Source organism: Lichenostomus cassidix, chromosome 20 (assembly GCF_008360975.1).
Source record: "Lichenostomus cassidix isolate B80296 chromosome 20, HeHo_3.0, whole genome shotgun sequence".
In the NCBI taxonomy this organism is placed as follows: Eukaryota; Metazoa; Chordata; class Aves; order Passeriformes; family Meliphagidae; genus Lichenostomus; species Lichenostomus cassidix.
Genome location: NC_139500.1, coordinates 4,694,815 through 4,711,424, shown reverse-complemented (window position 1 = coordinate 4,711,424; position 16,610 = coordinate 4,694,815). Strand labels below are relative to the sequence as shown.

General features: G+C 38.1%; 1 protein-coding gene across 2 annotated transcripts in view; it reads right to left on the bottom strand.

Annotated features, from left to right (window-relative positions):
- The window catches only part of OSBPL2 (oxysterol binding protein like 2), a 33,338-nt gene that overhangs the window by 6,062 nt on the left and 10,666 nt on the right, over positions 1-16,610 (bottom strand). For both annotated transcript variants that reach the window (XM_085079397.1, XM_085079398.1), the window contains exons 3-11: positions 15,168-15,330; positions 8,959-9,106; positions 8,634-8,709; positions 7,292-7,426; positions 6,579-6,676; positions 5,728-5,910; positions 3,099-3,206; positions 2,171-2,260; positions 1,398-1,518 (exon numbers count right to left, since the gene is read on the bottom strand). In XM_085079397.1, the coding sequence (XP_084935523.1) occupies positions 1,398-1,518; positions 2,171-2,260; positions 3,099-3,206; positions 5,728-5,910; positions 6,579-6,676; positions 7,292-7,426; positions 8,634-8,709; positions 8,959-9,106; positions 15,168-15,204 (996 nt within the window). In that variant the 5' untranslated portion in view covers positions 15,205-15,330. The remainder of the gene's footprint in view (positions 1-1,397; positions 1,519-2,170; positions 2,261-3,098; positions 3,207-5,727; positions 5,911-6,578; positions 6,677-7,291; positions 7,427-8,633; positions 8,710-8,958; positions 9,107-15,167; positions 15,331-16,610) is intronic.

Here is a 16,610-nt window from a genome sequence, read left to right as displayed (position 1 = left end):
GATATTGCTTCATCCTTTGCAAAACATTTGGATGTGAGGTTAAAAAAAGACAGGACCTCTTTTCAGTCTGATTTCCTATGATCCAGACTCCAATCACAACCATCACTGACAGTTTTCTCACTGTGAAGACTGTGTCCTTAAATTTATGAATACAGTGTCTTTCCTTCAAAGTTCCTTTGTTACCAGCTGCACTGCTGTGCTGCACATGTAAAAATCCAACATTCAGGCGGCTGCTCTCAGAGTCTGAGAGAATCTGACTGCTGCAGGACACAGACAGCTGCACTGTGGAATTTTAGAGCATTTCACCATGAGAACCCATTTAAAACCACAACAACCAGAAGGGAAGCTTGAGGCAATAACATCCTGGAGTGACAGCAACAGTTTTCCTCACTCCCACCCCACTTCTATTTTCTTTCTGCCCTCTCTGACATGGTTCATTTGTTTTAATCAAAAATACCCTATTAGGTTAAACAGGGCTTGTTTTATACACTAAAAAACAGCTCCATATGGTAAAGAGTCTAATTTCAATCATTTGGGTTGAGTATTCATTATTTAAAAGGACACTTCTAGGCTACTTTCCATGTCAACATCTGGTTTACTGTTAAGACAGTTCCCCATCTAAATATAGTCTCAACGGGAAGGAAGGAAAGAAAGAGTTGATTTAAGATGAACAGAACCTTATTATTAAAAAAAAAAGTCTAAATATAAGCTTGTACCATGATGGAATCCAGAGCCAAAAGCAAGGCCTGTTGTTGCTCTAGATTCTTCCAATAAATACTTTTAAAGTTTGAGCCTCTTAACATCAAGAGTGACTAGCTTCTGTTTAACTTTTCATTTTCAGTGAGTAACTGTTGATATCAGGAAACCCAACAGTCCTCTGGCTGCACCATACAATATTTCTCATTTTCCATGTGATGCTGAGGCTTTGGCAGCAACTTACCAGACATTGCTTTCATGTGAAGTAAAAACCCTGCATGTTTACAGACCTCTTTGTTGTAACAATTTTCTACATCATAAATTCTGAAAAGCTGCATCACCAAAAAGTATATCTGACTTAAACAACTTTTTTTACTGCCCAAATCCTAGTATTTTTACTGCTGGAGCTGGCAGTAGAGCCACTTTCTTCATTTAAGACTGGACAACATCAGTTTGGGGGTTGATATTTGATGATTTCCCTTTGACAAATCTCTAGCAGACACCATTGCTGTGAGCTCCTTTCCATGCCAGCAGCTCACACTACAGCCTGCAAAGCTCAGAGTGCAAAGTGCCTTCTCACTGCCCCCATCCAACCCCTACCAAATGACAGTTTTAACCCTTCATTCACCAAAACAAGATGGTTTTGATTTCATTTTCTGACATTTCAGAATCTTTTCTGCCTAAAGAATCCTTCACCTTACCGACTTCTTCTTCTGCTCACCACCTCTCTTCTCGCTCTTTTTGTAGGTCTCATACGTGGTGGGATCAGTGCACCACAAACATTCTGTCCACTTGCCATAGATCACACACAGCTTCTTCTTGCTGCAGAGAAAGAAAAAAGACTGAGCTCTTCCTTCTTATTGAGCCTTCTAAATCAAGCCTTGCAGATCCTGATCTATATTAGATACGCAGCTTCCGGCTTTGCTGCATTTTATGTTTCTATTTGCAGATTGCACAGAATCACAGAATGGGTGATTCTTAGAAAACACAGATATTTGATAAGGCAAAGAAAAGGTTTCAGTTCAATCAAGCCCTCCAGGCACTCAGTCCTGCAGAACACATCCTCATGACAGTCACATGCTTTTACCACTGTTAAATGAGTGTGGGTACATCAAAGCCAATTGTAACACAGGGACTCAAAGTCACAAAACAGGTTTGGGTTAATTAAAAAACTTCTAAAAACCACATTCTCATTATTTTAAACTGAAGGCTGGAATTATGACTGTACAACAGTGAAACTACTCTGCATTTTCCCTGGATACCTTTATTTCCAAAACCTGGATTGGAGAGTTTTTTCTAACAATGCTTAAAATGATCATCCTGGGATCAGGGTGTTTAATACACAGAGAACAAAAATGGGTTATAATCTACACTGGTAGCAACTTTACAGTCACATCAGTTGTGGTCACTATGCCAGCAAAAGAAATGCCCCAGTGTTCAAAAACAGAGAGACCAAGAGGCTTTTATTACTTACTGCTTGTCCTGGATGTATCCCTCTACTCTGTGAAGTTCTTTTCCAAACAGTCCACACGGTTTAAAATTAAGGACACATTTATCTCCAGTACTGTAGAGGAAATAAGTACATGCTTAGAGAAGCAAGCCCCTAAAGACATCAGAAAATTTACTTTTTTACCCTGTTTAGCTTTTTAAATATAGTTACAGTTAGCTGATGCTTAGTTATGTATATAATTAATTCCACAGAATTAACAAATTTTGTGCAAGTACAGGAGACAGGATCACAGGTTTGATGGTATTGAGAAGGATCAAACAGCAGCTTGTTGGATTGAAGCTCTCATTTATTGACAGAGAAATGTGTGCAGGAGTAATAGTTCTCCCAAAATTCCCTCCCTCATCATTTAGAAGGTAATTTATTTTATGTAAGTAAAAAGGTTTTATACAGGCAGTTGGCAGAGCAATTGACACACTTTAAGTTCACCCACTCTGCAGTTATTTTTCTGTGCTGTATCCTTAATTTAAGACAATCTCTATTATCTAAACTTAAAAAAAAGTGACAAATCACAATCAACACAACAGAGGTCCAATCTGCCTCTGACAATTATTCCATTTGATGGTTCTGGAATTAAATTTAATTTCTGTTCTCTATAAATGGGGCTGAATTTGGATGGGTAACTCACATATGTAAAACCTCTACACTCCATAGGCTGTCTGGCTTTGTGCCATTTCATTAATATTATTATACATTAATACTATTAGAAGCCCAGGCCCAGGGATAGTTTGCATGTGTCAGGAGAAGAGAAAAAAACAACCCCACAAAAAGAACAAAAAACAAGACTTTGGAGCTACAAAACAAAGCTTCCTGAGTGTCCAAAAAAAAAAAAAATCAAAATCTGCTCTGTAACACAAATGACCACAACAATCCCTGGGTTCATGATCAGCATTACCTGTGATTTACAATTTCTACCACTCCGTACTGTTCTAACCACAGTTTGCCAATAATTACATTATGTACACAACAGGTTGGATTTGTCCATGTGTAAGCTTCATTGTGCCTGTCAAGGAAATAAGAGAAAGAAATAATTTTCTTGAGCTTGAGATGGAATGCAAGCCTGTTTTCAATTCTGTTCATGGCAGAGCAAAATATTTAGCACTCCTCGGAAAAGCCAGCACTTAACTTCAAAACAAAAGAGAAACAGAATTTCTTTACAAGCCAACAATGTGTTGTATCCAAACATTAGTGCAAGTTAATAAAGTGATATTGACCTTATTTGTCTCCCTTCTCACATAAGTCTTACACTTGCTGTGCTTTGGATTACAAATTTCAGCACAACATGAAGAGAAGTCCAGGAATTCATCTTTTTCATTTGCACTTTTTAAGTTGCAAGTGATAAAACAGTATTTGCAGGAGAACCAGACAGACAAACTAATGCCTGATAATGTCTTCTATTCAATTGCTGCAGCAGCAGCATTAAATTGCATAAGTGGTTTCCACAAATATGTCAAAAATTTCCTCATCAGTATTTGAGGACTGTTCCAGTGCCACTGAAGGTAATTTTGGGGTGTGAGTGGTTTTTGCTTTTTTTTTTAGTTGATTAACACCAGCGGAACACAACAGCACTATTTCAAGCTCCACAAACATGACATTTCAAAATCCAGTTCACTATTTAATTCCATCCTTTCCCCAAAGATTTACTGAGAAGAAGGAAAAGTCCTAGAATTGAAGATTTTTTCTACTTGGTTTAATTAAACAATTTTTGGTTTAATGTCATGTGAAAAGCTTTGAAAGTGAATTAATGATTATATAGCCTTAAAAGACATTATTCAATAAATGATCAAAAAGTTATACAAAAAGGATTCCTACTGTCTCTAGCACAGTCAAAGCTATTCTCATCTTTCAATGCTGGTAAGAGAAATACTGAAGTCACTTGGTTGGCAATCAACCCATTTCAGGATAGTTCTAAACTATTTTAACACAAAACAATACAGAAAAAGCAGTGTCCTCTGCAACAAATGTCTTGTACTCCCATTTCAAGTGAGTATGGAGAGAACACTCCTATTTAATGTTCCATCTGTCATTTTCCAGTACAGAGAAATAACAGATCATTGAAGTCTCACTATTTTCACAGCTCCTTTTCTTCAAGCAGTCTTTAGAGCAATGACTACTCTTCAAGTGGGGAAAAAACACCAGAATCTCTCAAATTCATCCCACCAGCCTTTCAAACACAGTTTTATTCCTGAACTATTTTGACAGCAAAACTTCACAGCATAAAGCAAAACACAACACAAGGCACTTATGGCCAGTGCTGATGAATTGAAGCATTTTTTGTGCTGGAGAAGTGAGGGAGAAGTGTCTTCTAATGCTCTGAGAAATAGTCATGGTTAACATAAAGGCACAATTTAATACTGACTCACAGCTTTGCTTCCCAAGCAGCTCCTTGTTCACTCAGGCCTTGAGCAGTTCTCAGACTCCTCAAAGCAACAGAATGGTCTGAATCACAGCACTGAGAGGTTCAAAATTTGATTTCAACTTCTGCTGCTAACTTGAGGCAATTATTTAAAATAAATGCTTTAATTGTTTATATTCCAATTTAAATCTCAGCCTTGATTAGGCTCAGTAAGTATTTTAATAGACTTCTAAATAAAGAGTCTCGAGGAACAAACATTATTTTGGTAACAGCTGTGTTCTGCATTAACATTCACAGCTCCTTCTATATTCAGAAGAAATTTCCTTTATTTCCATCACCATTTATCTGTAATAAACTTTGGAAGATTAGATGTCAGCAGCTCAAAAATTAAACTACTTCCAAAAAAAAGTACAGGGAAAGTCAATGCTTGCTATAGCAAGCAAGTTGGTTTTTTATTGAAACCAAATGCCTAGAAATTTCTTAAGCCAACATTTCAAAACCACCTCAGAGTTAGACCTCAGAAAGGCTTTTATAAAAGCACCAATTGCAGAACACTTCATTTGCAACTGTTCTAGTGCATCCTCATGTCCCACTTGGGAAAGCTCCAGAGTCTTTGTGCCACCAGGGCACAAAACAACTCATGGGACATCACGTAACTTATGAGAGACAAGCCTGGGAGCAATCTGGAAAGGCATTCTTGATTTTAGTAGGAAGCTGTTCCCTCTCTGGAAGTGTTAAGGAAATCCTGACAAGTTTCTCCTGATTCCTTATCACACAGAATAGTTATTGTGAGATGCAGCTCTTTCCACACAAACATTCACACCAAAACCAACAGCAATATTGAAAATTGAGATGAGCTTGAACAGCCCAGTAACAGAATTTTATCTCTCCATTTAAATTTTACATGCCTTCACAGCACTAGCTTTCAGTAGCAATCAGTTGTAAGAAATGCTAATTTTCATGGTGGAAAAACTGGGTCAAATTGCTACAGCTATGGAAGCATGACATAACTTAAAAATACAGCTCTGAAATGAAGCAGTGAAAATTAACTTGTAAATCAATTCTTACAACCTCTTCAGCAAGGGGTTTTTAGGTAATCACCTCTGAAAAGCCATCACAGTGATTATTACCAATAATTTTTTAAAAGTTATTTACTTGTCATACTCACTTCAGAAGCTCCAAAGTAATTGTTCCCCGAGGCTCTGCTTCTATACTCTTGCCCCAGAATTTTAGTTTGGGATAGATTGATCCATGAAATATGAAGTCCTTATTGAGGCCTTCAGAATAAAATGCACTAATAGGTGGGTGGTGGCTGACTTGTTCAGATATAAACCTAAAACCTAAATCCTCCCTGGCAACAACAAAAAAAGAGCATTAAACAGTAAGTATATTTTTAATACTGCAAGAGCAATGAGTTGATACTTAAAGAAAATGGGAAGTTATTTTTAGATTAAACGGAAGGTGAGACTTTTCCTTTTCTAGTTCCATGACACATTTACAATTAATGAAATGATTTCTACTCTGAACATTTTCTTTTTATACCCCAAACCAGATTTCTACCCAGAAAAGCATTTGAAGTAATTTCACTGAAATAACTCATGAAAATACAGAAACCCTTTGGGCAGATGAAAAGGTCTCACAGAAAATTCTGTTCTTCACAACAGACATAACACCCATTTATCTGAGGAACCTGGAAGTCCTTCAGACTAATTTCTCTGACATAACCAACAAAACAGTATCTAAATTAATTAATAGTGTCTGCTCAGGAAATGTCTTTGCTGGAAGAATATGAAAAAATTTTTCTCTAAATAATTCAAAGAATACTCTGCCTAAACTTAAAAATAAAATTATTAGCTTTTACAACAGCTTCTAAGAAATTCTGAGATAGTTTGAGGAAAAGAATTTTAGCTATACTCAGAAATATATTTTAGTGGTATTTTACTACAACCAAACCAGTGTGAGAGTCTGCTAACTCAAGAACACAAACAGCCCCAGCTCCCAATTTAAAGAAATTGTTACCTGGTTAATTCATAGGTTTCTCCTAACAGTGGGTTAAATGGTTTGCCAGTTCTCTCCCACTGAGAAGCTACAGCAGAAACTGCAAAAGCAGCTACAGCCTGTAAGCAAATTGAGAACACATTGTTATGAGAATATTACATTAAAACTCTTGAGTTTAATATACGTTGCACATTACAGTATTCCATTATTATTATTACAAAAAGGAATTGCTTTATATTGCTTAAGGCCAAAATATTTGTAAGCCATAGAATAAATGACATAGAAGTGGGGAAATATAAGCACTTATTAAAAATCTCATTTCCAACAGGAATTATTTTCCATGGTAAATTCTGGCAGGTTACACTTTGCCCCACCTACTTCTAGGAGATCAGCCTAGCTTTTTAAATCTACTTTTCCCCCACTTTGACTGCCTCCCACCCTCAGCTCATTGGGAACACAGCCTTGCTCTCCTAGTGCCAGGTAAGAACTATTTCTAGGACACATGAGACTTCTTGCATCATGCCAGCAGGTACAGGTGACACTGAGGAGCTCCTGCAGGCTGGGAAACGCAGGTATGGACTACAGAAACACAGAATCCAAGGTAAACACCCCAGTTCCACTTCAGTAAAAAAATTAATGACACACAGGTATCACCATATTCACTCTCCTGCTGTGAGACCAGCCAGGTCCCAAATCCTACTCTGAATTCCCCAGAAGGTGCTAAGGGTTCTTACCTGCATTCTTTCCAGGGGATCTGCATGACTACAAGCCTTATTAATGAGGTATATATGCTCCATATATTCTGTTATCCTTTGAAGGAAACTCAAAGGCTCGTTGAAGACAATGGGCATTGTAATCTTGGACAGCTCCTAGAAAACCAAAGGGCAGGTGAATTCCTTAGGGACAATACTAAGTTAACAACTGGTAACAGCAAGAGTTTTGAAAGTAAGTTGTGGGTGAGTTTATTTATTGTATTCCTCGAAGGATATTTGAAAAATGCTACAGCTGAAAAGTGCTGCAAGCACTGCAGAACCCTACTTGCAATCTGAAAAAACAGCTTAAAACACTGATCCAGCTAACCTAATAAATTAATAAAGAATGTTACCTTCTCTGCTGTGGTCTGTGTAAAGCAGAAGAGGTTAAAATTTCCATAGGTAGCAGCAATAATGTGCCAGCCAGCTCCGTGCTGATACTGAAATGCCACACACTTCTTGGAAAGCCCCACATGCTTATTTGCATAAAATCTATCTATTGTACTGCAGCAACCATGAATTAGTTTTTGAAAGGAACAGTTACATAAAGAATAGTACTTGAATTGCTCTAACAGATTTTAGTGACTTTATTTAAGCAACCTGTTATTTGTGTCAGACCATTTCTGGTTTCACATGTGGAAACAAGACAGACACAAAGTTCACGCAGAGATTTCCAATTCCCCAGGTCTTTGACTATATCCAAGCAAATTTGGCTGTTTAATTACAAAGTTGCACTCATGACTGAGTGCCAAAGCATTAATGTAAGTGCTTAAAACTTAGCAGAAGGCTAAGTCAGCCACCAGATGAAGTTAATACAACATTTTCCTCACCTTGGCAGTAAGGGAAGAAAAATGTTAACCTTAACTGACTTAAACTGATTTGGTCCAAGCAAAAGTTTCTAGTAGATAGGTCACTCATCCCACCAAAAGGAGTTTTGACAGTACAACTGTATCTCCTAGATTACATCAATTACTAAAATAAAGCCCTAAATCACATTTTTCTAAGTAAAGAAAAAAAAAAAGCAGGTAGGAGAGCATTGTGTCAATCAAACGTATTTGACTATATTTTAATGGCTTCTGCCTAGTTTTTAAAGGACAGCTTTAGAAATGCCAATCCACATGCTCTAACAGTGAAACAAGATATGGAAATAATATTGTTATTAAATAAATGTTGAGATGTGGAGAGTTGGAGTTTAAAACTGTTTCCTACAAAAAAAAAAGGCAAAATGTGGCAGGTATTATTCTGTGTCTAAAAGTTTAAGCAATAAAATGAACCAGCTGACATTAGAAGAACTAACATAGATGCTTCATCCAAGCTAACTTACCAGTCCAATGCATTTTTTTAATATGCTCCACACACTAAAATCACTTCTAGAAAACATTGGGGCAGGTAATGATGTCCTGTAATGGAAAAAAAAAAACCAACTGTCATTATCAGCCCATTGAACAACAAGCCATTTTCTTTTGCAGGTATTGAAGCCACTTATAAAGGAAGCAAAGCATCACCCCGGACTTGGCACAGGAAGCAGACACATGAAATGACTTATCAATTCCAGAGAATTATCCTCTGCCATGAGAACAGCAACACCCCAGAAGACAGGAGCCAGCACATGCTCACCACTCATCTCCTATGCAGCTCTATGTGTTTACCTGTGTCTCTTAATTCCATTTTCTTGGATCTCTGTCTGTCCATTATGCTTTCCAGTCCTATTGCTTTGGTGTGGATCTAGATCAAGCATTTCTGGAACTTTGTGATTTGCTTCTGAAAAGTCTCCTGAAGAATTGTCAGAGTCAAAGCCTGTATAAAAACCAAAAGGCAACAGTTTTCTTAGGAACCTTACCATGCCACAGAGTGTCATGCACATTTTGTAAGTCTCACATCTGAAGTACACTTAGACCAGGTTAGTTTATTTTACAGAGTATCAGAGTGAAAACCCTTTATTAAGTGACCTAATTTCCAGGAGTATTATGAGCCAACTATTGCATTAGAATCAAGAATTATCATTTTTCACACTGCTGAATATATAACTAATTTAGAATCTTAAAAGCTCTGGAGTAGCTCCTAATCAGATTAGCTGCATTGTCTCTTTCTCAGAGCTGCAGCATAATTACAATAATTTAGTTCAGTTATGTAGTTTTCCTCAAAGACCTTAAATTATTTAAACTCACATTGCTAACAGGCAAGGGAAAAAAAAAAAAAAGCAAAGAGAAAAGGGCCATTTCACAATGCAGAAGGGGCTACCACCCAGGCAATTGGAATCACAAATGTAGGATATTAAGATTTTTTTTGCCATCCACATGTGCAAACTGTGTAACACTTCCCTGATGGTTGCAGCAGGAACTTGGGACACCAGGATGAATCATTCCCTGAGCTCTACAGGTGACCCACAGCATGAGCTACAGGAGGTGGCTGCATTTCCTGTGTCCCAAATCCACCCACTTGGTCCAGAGCTACTGGAAACATCACTGCAACCATACCCCAGCGTGCACCAACATGCTTGGAACAGCGTTAATCCCAAAAATATTAAACCACCAGGAATCTGAAGAGCAAAGCTTCTAGCTTCTATATCTATAATATACATAATGACAAATTTTGCATATGGCTTTGAATAAGAAAATTTTAAAAGCATTATATGCACCTCCACACACACACTTGGTCACAATCCACATCAAGTGCTGCTACACAGACTGACTGCACAAACAAAACCTTGAAAACCACAACAGCATCACCCTAAAATGACCAGTTTTCACAACTGCCACAGTATTACACTGCTGATCATTCAGTGTCATAAAGGACCACTTTCGCTGAAATTAATTCTAAGATCATTAAATTCTTTCCGAGTGCCAAAAGGGTCACTTCTTCCTCAAGAAAGACTTTAGTTTCCAGCTTCCAATTTAAGAGTCAAAATCAAAAAGCAGCATGAAAACTTGGGTATTTGCTGGCATACAATTTTTGCCACGGTTTTAAGGAATACACAACAATTTTTGGATTCCTTTCATTCCAGCTGTCACATCCTGTGCAGCCCCTTGTCTCGTACCTTGTAGGACACAGAAAGATTCTGAAATATTACAAAGCCTGTAAACACTTCTAATGGAGTAAAGAAATCAGTTGTGATGAAGATTATTTCAATTTTAAACAGACTAAAACGCTGTGATCCTCTGCCATTAACTTTTTTTAAAAGCAGTACTTCAACTTTGTATTAAATAACCTCTCCAATGGCTGCTTTTGCTGTGTTAGACCAATTCATGCAAGACACATACTCCAAAAACAAAAAGCTGCACTTTTTTCAGGGACCAAGACCATGGCAACAACATTTCAAAAGAGCACCAGGAAGTCACACTGATAGGATTATTTGGTAAACAGCAGGTGTAATGGGTGATGTCATGTCTTGCCCTGTCTCCTCTGTTTTGATGTCACAAGAATGTAATTATACAGCAATAACCACACCTTGGCACTCTTAGTACTCAGTTGGAAAGCATGACAGTCACATATCGATTCAGGGCATTAAAATGAAGACTACCCTGAAACACTTGACTGAAAAAAACTTCAGTCAACTCACAACAAAATATTTATAATTTTAAAATGGTATTTCTAACCATATATTAGCTTTTTTGTTTCAGTACAACGAGCAAAATAACTTATTAGTTTAAGTATAAAGTTGGAAAAAAAAGAATGAGCTTTCTGGTACATGTGCCCTCACCCAAAAAACTGATCAAGCTCACACCATGCAAGGAATGGCATCACTTCAATGAGATAAACACACCTAAAAGTAAAAGTAAAGCTTCACAAGAGGAATAGTCCACTCACTTATAGGGGAATAGTTCTGAAAAATGTTACTGTAATTTCAGTCTTTACATTGTACCTGAAACCCTGCAAATCCTATAAAATGGTCATTATGTTGTATCTACATTAATTTTTCTGTTTCCATGATTCAGAATTGTTTTGTCCTGTTCCTGTACAGCACAACAGAAACATAGATTCAAGTATATGTATTATTTATGGACAACAATATGTCTTTGGTAAGCGAATTAATGCCAATTCAAACCAGCGTCCTGCAGACAAACAATAAAAATAAATCCCTGCTCCAGAAAACTAAGTATATCAGAAGGGTAAGTTTGCTTTTATTAGACTGCACTTCCACCTAATTACTTAAAAAAAAACAAAAACCAAACAAAAACAAACCCCAAAACCACTATGGTACAGAGCCAGATAATCACAGACTTTCAACTACACTTTCAACCTTAGCATCACATGACTTATCCACTCCAAGCCCACTGAGAAAGTTTCAGAAGATGCTTCTCAATGAAGTCCTACGAATTGCAGTTCTATGAAGAACCATTCAGACCCTGTTCTTCACAGAGGAAGCAGATCTGGAAGAAAAACAGCTTACAGAAATGGTTTGTTGTAGTTTTTCTAAGTTACAAAAAGAGCCTTACACCAGCTGCCCATAAAGCTTTGAACTTGAGAAACTGAGTAGGTAACATTTACTTACAGGACAGTTTTCATATTGAAAAGCCACAGGGAGTGAGGATAAAAATGGAGATTTAAAAGGAGGATAGGGGACCACAGACAGAAATATAATGTCAACAATTAGCTTAATCAGAAGTTCCACTTTATATGTGTTAAGAGGGAAACGAGAGTTTTTAAAAAGTCAAATTTTCAAAGTAAAATACTTAAGTCGGGTGCCAACATAAATCTATTTCAAGAGCTTAAAGAAAAATGACTTGCCAGTAACTCTAGTTCTCTTAGCCCTCCTCTTCCACATCCTGCAAATGAACCAAGTCCACTCAGACTGTGCTGCACATCAGCCAAGGCAGCAGAGGCCCTGGCTCTGTGAGTCATGGACAGAGACACGAGACCTCCCCTTTGGACAGTCAGCAACTTCCCTAAGTACTAATTAGGCTTTGGCTGACAGGACTGAAAGGGAATCAAAATACCTTGGTACTGAGAGCCTTCAGACCTAAAAAAGGCATTGGGAATAGGGATAAACATGCTGGAAGTGTAGACAGCAAGTGAAGCAAGAGGTATTTTTCTCTCTTTGCCAGAAATAAACCATTTTCCACTTTCCAAAAGAAGTCCATCGTCACAGGCTGTAGCTGATGGGAGGCAGGTTGGCCTTTCACAACGTCTGCAGTACTTACACAGCCATTGATTCAGTCTGATCCAGACATAATGAAAACATACCAGTTTGGCAGATACCTCACTTCCTCCTCCCCATGTGAAAGCAACAGAAAACGTTACCCTCACAAATACACCCGACTGGATTATCCAGATGAAAATCATGGGCACAGAACAGATTTCCATGGAAATGCAGGCTAATATTAAAAAAAGCAAAATTAAACTATCCATGTTCTCAAAAACAAATTACCCTGGTAAACAGCCAGGCATTTTCCTGCTTTGTGGCAACCCTTTCACAAAACACTTTGGCAAAAAGATACCTGACAATATTAATGGAGAATACAGCTCTAAAAGAGACACAGAGTCTTTAAAAGGTCTGTGATGAGATTAACACACCCAAGGTGACAAAGATCAAAGCTATATGCTCTTCGTCTCACAAAAAATTTCAAAGAATCTGAAATTCATCACAGAATTGACCACCTTTATCCTGATCCAGCCTCAAAGAAGGCAGCCCCTGGAATTTGAGAAAAAGCAGATTCTTGACAGCTGGGCTGGCTGGAATTAAGTGAGACCACAGGCAACATTCCCAAGGGATTCCCAAGAGAAGGATTCATTCATGAGGTAAGGCTGTCAAGTGTCAGCAATGCTAATAACCTCTGACTGCTAAGAAACTTCTCTCCATGGAAACTCTCTTGCTCACCAACTCGATTCATCCATGCCCCAATCCATGCTGCACCTTCACGAGTGCCATCATCATCCAGTCAGGGACACACCAGCTGCCAGGAGGATGATTCCCAACCACCCAGCACACATCACTTTTGGATGAGACGGGGACAGTGCCAGAAGCAGGAAGCTTCTCAGCCACACAGTGCTAACAGAAGCACAGACTTACTGCACACATCAACATGGCCGCAGAAAGGCCCATTTACAGTTGTTCTCTGTGTCACATTTCTGTATGACCTGGACAAGACACAGCTACAAAGAACTAGGTCTGACTTCACTAGGTCTGTGCAAGTAACTCATCAGACTATCAGCATCTCCTGAAGCATCCAGCTGGGGAGAGGGATTCAGCACCTGTCCTTAAAGACAGACAGAGACTCCTGAGGGAGAATAAATCTGAAGCAAAGTATTCCAAACTTAGCATTCCTCTTAAACCAAGTACCACGCTCCAGGGAACACATATAATACATATATATATATATAAACTTATCTCCTGCCAGCACATCCCTCCCTGTGGAAGAACACGATGAGGATGGAAGAAGGAGTGCTCACAGAACTGATACACAACACCCCAGTTCTGAGCAGAGGCAGCCAAAACTGCAGGTACAAGAACATCTCCTGCACAATAGCTCAGTCACCACCACCTGGAGCACTTAAAGGGGGAATCAACCATTTGATATAGAGGGGAAAAAGAAGAGGAAAGAGGACAAAACCACAGTGTCTAAATGCAGATAAATCAAACACTGAGAGCTGTGCAGTTCTGCAGCAAGGGACAAAAGAATGCATCACCATCAAAGCTGTACAACACAGACCTCCTGCTTAAAAGCACGTTTCTTTTCACACCTTTTTCAGTGGAGAAAAAAAATCTAGTTCATTGATGGCAGGGACCCTGAGCTCTTGGAACTGAAAGACTACTAATGACATACAGAAATAACCCATTGTGTTTTCAAGATTTTAATGGTACACTGGCTTGATTTTACAGATGAATTTGGAGTACTAGTCCTCATCACTCCTAGCTGGCATGAATGCAAACCAAATTTCCTCCTCTCCTCTGTGACATAGTTGTGACAAGTCCTGTACAGTCTGCTGTCACTCACACTGCTTCACCCAGCCCCCTCTGTTTACTCCTCACACAAATTTCCAACCAACCATGTCTACCTTACCCACTTCTATCTACCATGCTACTTCCATTCCTTCAGCTTGCAGTTACCATTATTCTCTTTTTCTCTGTAAAATCTCTTTGTGATTTTACATTAACCACCGTATACTCAATATTTCTCATTTCACCTTTGCTAAAGGATTTCTCGAGAGACATTTCAGTGGAAAACTTTGAAATTATTTGAGATCTTCGAGAGGATTTCCTTTTTCTTTATTAAAATACTTCAAGCATTTTATTCCACCACTAACACCATCTAAAGCTTTTATAAGTAGCTATTCATCCTCATTAGTTCAAAGCAAAGTACTATTTGATACACTGCTCAAGTGTGAAGTGATTCATGGTTGCTTTTTTAGAAAAAACAGGATTGCAAAGACTTTTGGCTCCATATCTTGAAAACACATTTTACAGTAATTTGTTTCTGACTAGAAAAAACATTTTCTACTTCAATTCTTTAGGACAAGTTTTCCATTAAAATAAAAATTTTAAAAAAGAATAAAATAACAATAAAACCAACCCACATAAAATATTTCACCTTTCAAAGGGTCTTAAAAGCATCACTTCTCAAGCTGCTATTAAATTGCTTTTCACAGAAAATTAAAGCAAGACCTGGCCACTAAAGGACTGTTATAGTGATGAAATAATAACCAGCATTAAGCTTTAATGAAAAACCCCCTCATTTCCAAGCCTGAACATGACTTATAATTTTCCCTTTCTAGTTCCAGAAGGCAGCACTACAAGTTTTACCAACAGAAGTTTACTTTTGATTTATTATTAACAGTTATACATTACCAGCCCCATACCACACACAAAATGCAATATATATATATATTTTTCCCCCTTGGCACTGTGCCCGTCACTCACCCGTAACGGCATCATAAAACTCTTCTTCACTGTTCATCCTTCAGTGAAATCTCTGTGCAGCCAGTGCAGCTTCCTCTAATGCATCGTTGAACTTGATTTAGAGATAAAGTAGCTGTGTGCTGTCAGGGTCTTCTTTTGCAAATACCCAGCTGCTTTAGATGATCTATTTGACAAGACAGGGAAACAGAATTAGCAGCTTCCACATTTCTCCTGTGTACAAACACTCACACTTGACAAATAGTAATTTTCCTATTTCTTCCCATGGCAAGAAATGGATTTTTGCATTCATAAGTAATCATCTTTCTTTGATACCACAGTAATTTTGAAGACAACTACTACCTGCCATGAGAACAGCTGATTTACTGTGCCACACTTCTCTCTGTATAAATACTTCATATACATTACAATAAAATCTATCTTATTTACAGCAAGTTAAATTTCAGGCAAGTACAGCTAGAAGAAGCAGAGAACTGACAGAAGAAAAAGCCAGCTGGAAAACCAGAAATTCTCCTTAGCAAGAGGATATGCCTTACTGCATCCTTAACCAAGAAAGCTGGGAACAAGAAAGAACCTTTGTACCTCAAAATCTGATTACTGCATGAAAATGTTTGGCCTGACTGTACATCATGCAGTCAATATGTAGTGACCCTAAGAAGTTTTGTCAGGCTACTGCTTTGAACTCTTGAAGAGACAACTGGAGATTTTTCCCTCTGGAAGGAATGTAAAGAACCAACAAACTTTTCCTCAGCAGAACCACGCACTCTGCAAATAACTTACACATTTATGAAGCATTCCAGCTCTACTTTATGGATAGACTAAATTAGATTTCTTCCAGATGGTTGGCAATGGTGTAACACAAACATTTTCACCTTGCCCAATTTTAGTGTAAGGAGAAGAATAAGAAAATTTCGTTTCCACTCTTACAAACATTCACCAGCTTCCAACAATGAGCCAAGTATACAATGCTAAATGACAGCATGGCAATGCTATCAATATCTCCTCCAAAACAACCTCAATCTGTCAGCCTCAATTTTTTTCTGACCCTGAAGATTTCACTGCTTTTGTAGTGACAGTAGTTTCTCCAGAGTAATTATAACTTGCACAATTCCATTCCAATTAAGAGAAACAAAGCCAGAAGTGCACTCTGCTCTTAGGAGAAGAGTTTACCATGTTTGAAGCCAATTCCTTCTTCTCTGCAAGAAACCAGACTGTGTTTCAAGTCTTTTTCTCCTCCCTGCCCAGAACAAAAGCTGTTTGAATGTCTCACATACATACAGTTCTTCCAGCTGTCCATTCAGAGGGAGGAGCTAAACCAGTCCATTATGGAACTCATTTAAATTAATGAACTCAGTGTTTGCCTTGAAGTGTTTTATGTCTTTCAAGGCCAGGTATTTCAGTTTGTCACTTTTCCCTTAGGAACCTCCCATTTCCTTGCTACTATAG